Source organism: Egretta garzetta, unplaced genomic scaffold (genome assembly GCF_000687185.1).
Source record: "Egretta garzetta isolate BGI_Z169 unplaced genomic scaffold, ASM68718v1 scaffold140, whole genome shotgun sequence".
Classification (NCBI taxonomy): domain Eukaryota; kingdom Metazoa; phylum Chordata; class Aves; order Pelecaniformes; family Ardeidae; genus Egretta; species Egretta garzetta.
Genome location: NW_009258376.1, coordinates 402,849 through 410,599, shown reverse-complemented (window position 1 = coordinate 410,599; position 7,751 = coordinate 402,849). Strand labels below are relative to the sequence as shown.

The following is a 7,751-nucleotide window of genomic DNA, read 5'->3' as shown; positions in this document are numbered from 1 at the left end:
GGGGCCCGCGCAGCGCCCTGGGTGTCTGTCGGGTTCTTTTGGCTTCGCTCTCTCTGTCGCTGCTGTCGTGACTGCAGGCTGGCTGTGGTTAGATGGCAGCGGGCAGCTGCTGTGCTCCCCGCCGGGTTCCTGAGCATCACGGAGGGAGGACCATCCCCTCCGGTGCCGGGGCTGACAGGACCCACCTCTGGAAAACGAGCTCTGAACTCCTCTGGGCCTTGTTGCAGAAGCAGAAGGGCAGCACTTCGGCCCCAGAGGGCTCTGGGAGCTCGTCTTTATAGAGCCCGTGTTTCTGATCTAGTTCTGGGGCAGCGAGCTCCCGGCTGTTAACTTGCTCCTGTCCTCAAGGGTCGTTACGAAGAGCTAAGAAGACCTGCAGCCCCGAGCTCCTCCGCCTGCTCAGGCCGGGTGATGTTACCTGCGATCTGGAACTTGCTTCCTGGGACAGCTCCGAAATAGCAGTGCCTGAAATACCTTCTCTCCAGGTGCCTCATGGAGGGCTGGGTCTGTTTCCAGAGCTGCTCTGCCTGCTCAGGGCAAATGTTCAGGCCATCAGGACTCCATAGATCATGGCACAGGGCTTCATTGGTAGAAAATGACCAGCCCACCAGCGCGTCCCTGGGATCCTGGCTCATTCCTGGCACTTGCAAGTGCCACTGCTGATCCTCTGACATGTCTGACTGCCTGGAGAGTGCTTCTGATTCCCCCATGCTGCTCTGCCTGCTCAGGGCAAATGTTCAGGCCATCAGGACTCCATAGATCATGGCACAGAGCTTCGTTGGTAGAAAATGGCCACCAGCGCGTCCCTGGGATCCTGTCAGGCCATCAGGACTCCATAGATCATGGCACAGGGCTTCATTGGTAGAAAATGAGGTGGCCACCAGCGCATCCCTGGGATCCTAGCTCATTCCTGGCACTTGCAAGTGCCACTGCTGATCCTCTGACATGTCTGACTGCCTGGAGCGTGCTTCTGATTCCCCCATTCCAGGGGGAACGGGGCTGCCAGCCCATTCCTCGCCCTGCAGCTTCCCTGGGCAGCCTGGGGTCGCTGGGTGGGTTTCCTGTCGGGGGCAGAACAGCCAGTGTGACACTGCGTCCCAGTCCCCAGCACCTTGCGTCCAAGCTGCAGCTCATCACTGTGCATGTGTAATTAGAGCCGTAAGCATTGTATCTTGAATTGCTCTGTTCGTTAGCATCTGTCCTGCACTACTTTTTGCTAATTACATTATGCTTATGGTAAGCGTTCACTGCTAATTGCTAGCAGCAAGATTTGTTTAACTAAACACGTTGTTTAAGGATACCTGTTTTGTATCCTTCGAAGCTCTGTTTAGAGATGCGCTGGTCTGCTCGCTCTCCTCCATGCAGATCTTGGGCAGGTTCTGTCGGTTCTCTGGACAGCAAGGATCCAGCTGCTTTATCCAACATGGTTTTGAGGAACTTACCACCACATTTGCACCAATAAAATAATTAGAGGTCATATTTTGGGGGCTCATAGCACGGCTTTGCCCGAGGAAGATTGTCCCTGTTTGCTCCAACACAGGCCTGTTGTTGTGCTTATTATTCTGCCGGTAGGAAAGTCTTTGTGGGATAAATACAGTCGTCTGTTCTGTTATGGAATGTGCTGTGAAGTCGTGGGTACAGCCAGTGCTCGGGAGGTGGTGGAGGTTCCAGAAGTGTATTTTCGTGGCCTTTCTCCGGGTGAGCGATCCCGTTTGAGCAGGGTCAGCCTGGTGAGGCTGGCTGGTGTCATGCACAGCCCGTCAAGAGAAAATACCGTGTGATTTTTCACTTTAAGAACTCCGCTGTGGCGATTGTATCAGCACCCACCATGTCCTCAGAGTTCCTCTCTGTCCCTGGGTTTCACACTCTGCCCTGGTGCTAATCAGTTTAGTTCTTGGTTTACTTCTTGCTCGTCTCTTCTGCCCCATTCCTGCCTAGGTCTCAACCCTGCTGCTGCCTTCCCAACGCTCCTCTCCAGCCCTCAGCTCCCTGCGCCAGCCAGAGGCTTTTCTCCTCCTCTTCCCGGGTGCCAGCAGAGGGAGCGCAGGCAGCACGGAGGAGGACTCTGCCTGTCCTGTGCCTGCAGCACCCAGCCCTGCACCCTGAGGTCCTGCCCTGCTTGGGGCTGGGCTGGGCAGTCCCACCAGCAAAGCTCCCTCGTCGGTACTTTTAACGCAGACAAACAGCATGTTGTTAACCCTCCCCTTGCGTTCTTAGAAATAGCTGTGCTGTTTTATTGAATCATCTCAAATAAGTTCAGTCTAGAGCAGGTATCTGGCAAAGAAAACAGTCCAGACACTTGGTTTGACGAGGTCACGGGCAGCTGTAAGGAGGGTGCCTAATGGATGGTGTCCACTCCCGTTAGCTACGATTGACAGTACTTGCAGAGCCAGTAATTAAGGTCGCGTTCTCCGTGGGCTCCCCACTGACGTCCGTGTGTGCGTCCAGCCTGGCTGCTGGAGTAGCAGCGTGCGCAGGAGTGACGGGAACGGGCTGAAGTGGGCATCGAGGGGGGTGTCAGGGCTGTGCATGGGTGGTGAAACCTGGCTTCCTAGCTACGAATTGTCTAGCCTGTTGGCTAATTTCAGTCTTCTTTCACAGAGAGAGATTGCAAAAATAATTATGTTTCTACAAATATAATAAAATTTGGTCTTGGGGGAGCAGAAGCGCTTTGAAAGTTTGCCTTTAGTAGAAGGTGCAAGCTGATTTTGAGAGTCATTGTGGCAAATTGCCTGTCGCTGTCCCGGTCCTTGGCTGGAGTGAAGCAGGACGATTCCTAGGTGCCTGCAGAGACAGCCAGTGATGAAGTCAGTAACTGGGGTAGCAATCCAGCCAGCAAGCTGTAGGGAGCCAGACTTCCCATGCTTGCAGAATTCCTCGTTTTCCATTTGTGGTGGTGTTGTCATTGATTAAAGCTGACAAAATACCTCTTTTTCTCACATCAGACTTGTTCTGTCCTCCTCCGCAGGTCTCCTCAAAGATCCTGGCTCAGATGCTTGGGTGAAGGTTTTAAGTTCCTTGGACTGTAAATATTCTTTTGAGCCTCAAGCAATTCCCTGCAGCATAACCTGGAGGAGACACACGCCAAGCCCTCTGTCCACTCCAGTGAGTCTTTCTCATCTTCTCTGCGTGCATAAGCTGGCAACTGATGTGGTGTGAGGAGAAAGCTTTGACTCGCCTTGCTAGGCTGGGCATTGGAGCCTCGGAAATGCCAATTCCGGGTGACCAGTTAGCTTGGGGAAAGAACGAGCTGGGGGTAATTCTCACGCAGATTATTCCAAAGCCAACATCTTTTAAACATCTACATCTCCTTGTTTTAGGCAGGCACGCATCTAGGGTGAGCCCAGGGAACCTGTAGTCAGCAAGAGATGAGACCACTACACGTCATTGTTACGGAGGTTTCGCTTGGGTACTCGGCAGCGTTTCCAGCCCCGATGCTGTGTGTGGCTCGCTGCCACCGGCAGCCGCTGCATGTCTGAGAGAGGCTGGGCAAATTTGCTGTAGGACCCCTCATTTGGAAAGCCCAGTGACTGATTCTTGAACCCCACTTGCTGGAGACCCAAAAGGGCAGGTACCTTCTGGTACCAAAATCCGGTTCCCATTTCAGTTTGGTTTCAGAAGGTTCTGTGTCCCAGCGGTATCCGCGTGGCAGCGGAGGCTGAGGTGGGGGCTGTTCTCCTGCTCACCCCCACTACAGGAATTTCAGGCGGAGGCAGAACTCTTATTTTTGCTGTTGCTGGATAAAACATTGCAGCTACTGCAGCCATAACAGACTACAGATAATGTAGGTGCAGATAACACGGTTATCTAACAGTGCCTGCAGTGCAGACAAAGCCATTTTGTGTCCTTTTGTCTCAGCAACTCCTGCAGTTGTCGCTGCCTTCCTTGCCAGGCTGTTTTTGCACCTTCAGCGATCAGCTTGTTTGGGGAAGGTTTTTACCTTTCCGTTCAGCCATGGTCTTTCACCAGCGTAGTATTGGCGTAGCTTTACGACGTGGTGGTGCCTCTTACAGCCTTATGGGTGGAGACTTTCTGTCTGCTTTCACGCTGGACCCCTGCTCATGTTGAAAATCATTTCATCTTCTTTAGGATGGCCCTGTGGTGAAGACCGAAGAGGAGAAAGAGGTGTTGGTGTTGGTAGAGCCAGAAGATTTTCTTAAGCGCCTCTTTTCCCTGACCCAGGTGATACAGATCTTTGAGCCAGACCTATACAAAGTGCTCTACAGCAGAGTCACTTTGCCAGGTGACCATGGAAGGGGAGGGAGGGTGCCTTCAAAACTGCCCTTGTTCATCCCTGAAACAAAGCTGTGGTACAAAGGGCAGTGGTTTGAAAGGACAGAACTTGTGGGAGAAGCCCAATCCGAGTACAGCAGGAGGCCTTTAGGTTTGGTACACTGGCACCTGCCTTTAAGCCCGGCAGAGGACGCTGCTTTCCTCAGAGGGGAGCTGGGCCGGCCAGACTTGCCTTTCCTTTCATTTAGCTTTTGCATTCTCATGGAGTCCATAAAAGAGTTGCTTGAAAGAAAAATTCAGAGTACACAGCCCTTGGAAACACTGGCATTTCGAAGCAGAGAGATTTGCATCAGTCCTCACTTGTGTGCAGCCCTACAATGTTTTATTTATACCTGTCTAGGCAGCCCTGAGAGGTTCCCAGTCCACCCAGCCCCGTCCAAGACTAGAGAATGACAGGCTAGGATAGGCAGTGTCTGGGAGGAGATCGGTGCTAACGCTCCAGGGAAGCAGGTGAGCCAGAAGAAGCAGCGGGACATTGGCAGATGTGGCACGTGGTGTCTTGGCTGCAGTCTGAGGCTGGCTCCTGCCCCTTCCCACCGATGAGATGCGCCCGCTGTCCTGCCGGAGACAGGGAGGGGTGTTTCGGAGAGGAAGGCTGCTACAGACTTGGGTGTCATTTGTCTCATTTCAGAGTTTTGTCAATGACCCGTCAGTGAGTCAGCCGGACCTGAACCAAGTGTTGCCTTTGGCCGGTCTGGAGGGCTCCTCCACCAAAGCCTACAGCCTGGCCGTCGTTGGGCTGGATGCCTACAGGCGGTATGTGCCGGGCGAGCGGTGGCGCCGGGGAAGCGAGCAGCGGGTGGAGATCAGTGTGTCTGGGGGGGGACGCATTCGGGGCTGAGCTGCTGACGCTTGGAGCCAGCATGGTGGCTGTGAATCACAAAATCCACGCTCGTGGGGGCCGGGACTCAGGTTTTTCAGCCTCGAGGGTATACTTTGCGCATGTGTTTACAGCATCCCCTGGGGATCCGGTAGCCAGGAGGGGTTCACAGGTAAGGCTTCTCTGTACCCCAGGCGGAGGGCCGCAGCGATAGGGAGGAGCTGAGGGAACTGCTCTTGCTGAATTGCCCTGCTCTTCAGTGCCCTGAGAGATGTTCAATGCCTGGAGCCCTTTTCTTGTCCCCTCAATGTCTCATTCGTTTGCTGCTCCCAGTGCCTGGGTCCTTCCTGTCCATGAACATGCACGGCAGAGGAATCTGCTCCGTGGTGATGGTGTGATCCCTGCATAGACACGGCTACAGTAGCTCGGTCTGTCCTGTCCTGTCTGGAGTATTTCCCAGGGAGAGCTCTTGTCTCACCACCTCCTGAGCTTTTTCCCACTTAAGCCTGCGAGGATGAATTTTACTGAGGGTGTTATGTATAAAAAAAATCAGCTGTGGCCTCTTGAGTTCTGCCGCCAGAGGAACCAAGTGGCTCTCACCTTGGTTGCAGGTCTCCCCTTTTCTCCCTTGAAGGGGAGCTGCTGCCACTGGGGGGGCGAGGTGGCCTGGGGCAAACTCTGCACCTTTGTCTCCAGACAGAGGAGGTGGCAGATGTGGGTGGGTGGATGACGGCTGGCCTTTTCCTCTGTACCAGACAGCAGCCCCGAGGCGTGAGCTTGTGTGTGAGCGGTTGTGTCTTGCTCGTAGGTGTAACCAGGATCAGGGCAGGCAGCAGGCACTGAGCCCCGGAAAGCAGAGTCCCAGCTCCCAGCCTGGCCCAGAGCTGGCTATGACTCAGGAGGAGATACTAGAGGTAAAACTTCTTACAGTCCTTGAAGGTTTTTATGTTACCTGGGGTGCAGAAAAGGCTCCCACGGGGGAGCTCTTGCATGTGAGGAACGCTTTGCCAGGGGAGGTGGTGGCTGGCTTTGGATCAGGCTGCATCCGTGCACCTCCTTCTTCACTCTGGCTGGCGGCGGGGTTGAAGAGGGACTGCAGACGTTGAGGCACAGTTTGGAGCCTCTTGTTCATAAGACCCTGGCTCAGAGCTGATCCGGCCTCCTGTCCCCAGCCCCACCAAGAACTGCCCAGTGAGCTGTGAAAGGAGCTGTTGGTTCTCGCTCAGGTCTCTGCCTTGCAGAGCCTGTGTCCCACAGCAGAGCGGGGATGCTCCTTGTGATGCCGCAGCAGTCATAAACTAGGTCAAATCTGATCTAAACCCTTCCCTGATATCCCTTCAACTAAATTCCTGCCCTGCCTGAGTACGCCCCAAAGAGGGTTATGACTCGCTGGCTTACTGACAGGATGAGGAGGATGAGCAGGCTTTACTGCGGCGCCGTGTAAACAGAGCTAATGCGAGCAGCCCAGCCTCCCTCCCAGCCCCCAGCCCAGCTTCATCCTGCCGAGGGATGTGTCCTGCCCGTGCACTTTCCTTGCTCATCTCACCGGAGGCCTTGGTGGCCAGGGCTGACACCAGCACTACTGGCTGAGGGTCTCGGGCTGTCCTGGCTCCCAGCTGGCCCACCTGAGCCTGGCTTTGTCCCGTTGGTCAGCCTGTTAACATCTTTCCCCTCTGCTGCTTCTCCTCCAGGCGCTGGTGGTGCTGCAGCTGTGGGGTAACATCGATGTGCTGTTCTTAGACACCTGGCAGGAATTCGGCCAGCACGTCTCTGCCCTGACGAAGGCAATAGCAAAACGCCCGTACAAGTGAGTTGTATCGCTGGACTCGGTCACGTCCCGAGCCCAGAGCTTTGGGAAACCTCAGTGGAAGCTACAGGAACACTTATCTGTGGCTGCCAGCCTGTCCTCGACGGCATCAGCATAAGGGCTCAGACCAGATGCGTCTCAAGATCATGTTCAGTCTCCGTGACGATGAAAAACCTGTTCTCATAGTGAATGCAGTGATGATTCTGCACTAGGAAAGGAGGGAAAATGACGGCCTTAGAAAAGGCCTTTCACCGAGGTGTTCTGGAGCTCTCCAGGGAAGGAAAGAAAAGTATGAGGGGGAAAAAAATATTGGTCCTGAGCAGAAAGAGGTTTTAGAATGAAGCCCACAGCTTAATGCTAGGGGAAGGCTGCAGCGCCTGGGCTCTGCAGGCCTGTGCTCAGTGCATGCACCAGCCCCAGGTCTTGCTCTCAGCAGTCTGTCTGTCTGCAGGAGGCAGCTGGAGTCGCAGGAGCTGCCTTTCTGCACTGACGGGGCCTGGGCCAGAGGGGCGCGAGTGGAGAAGGACGGCACGGGACTCTGGCAGGTGTGGAAGAGACAAATCCAGCAGTTTAACAGAGTCAGCCCTGCAACAGCAGCAGCCATAGCAGAAGCATACCCCTCCCCAAGCCTCCTGGTACAGGTGAGCCCTCGGACCCCGCAGTGTCCTGTGAAAAGCTTGGAGGATGCAGGCATGGAAGGGTGCCGCGTGCTTCCTTGCTTAAAGGTCTTTGTTGATACAGCAAACAAGCCCCGAGTATGAAATCGTCTCTCCAGAAAGGCAGGGCTCGTCTCCAGGCAGGTGCTTTACCTGAACCAGCTTTGTTTCAGCA

At 54.6% G+C, this 7,751-nt stretch overlaps 2 protein-coding genes across 2 annotated transcripts in view; one reads left to right on the top strand and one right to left on the bottom strand.

Annotated features, from left to right (window-relative positions):
• Positions 1-674, bottom strand: part of NME3 (NME/NM23 nucleoside diphosphate kinase 3) — a 6,339-nt gene extending 5,665 nt beyond the window's left edge. The window contains exon 1 of the mRNA XM_035895641.1: positions 419-674. Within this exon, the coding sequence (XP_035751534.1) occupies positions 419-674 (256 nt within the window). The remainder of the gene's footprint in view (positions 1-418) is intronic.
• A 155-nt stretch (positions 675-829) lies between these two features.
• The window catches only part of EME2 (essential meiotic structure-specific endonuclease subunit 2), a 9,363-nt gene continuing 2,441 nt past the window's right edge, over positions 830-7,751 (top strand). The window contains exons 1-7 of the mRNA XM_035895476.1: positions 830-1,698; positions 2,969-3,105; positions 4,090-4,182; positions 4,925-5,049; positions 5,922-6,027; positions 6,805-6,920; positions 7,372-7,561. Of these exons, the coding sequence (XP_035751369.1) occupies positions 1,617-1,698; positions 2,969-3,105; positions 4,090-4,182; positions 4,925-5,049; positions 5,922-6,027; positions 6,805-6,920; positions 7,372-7,561 (849 nt within the window). The 5' untranslated portion in view covers positions 830-1,616. The remainder of the gene's footprint in view (positions 1,699-2,968; positions 3,106-4,089; positions 4,183-4,924; positions 5,050-5,921; positions 6,028-6,804; positions 6,921-7,371; positions 7,562-7,751) is intronic.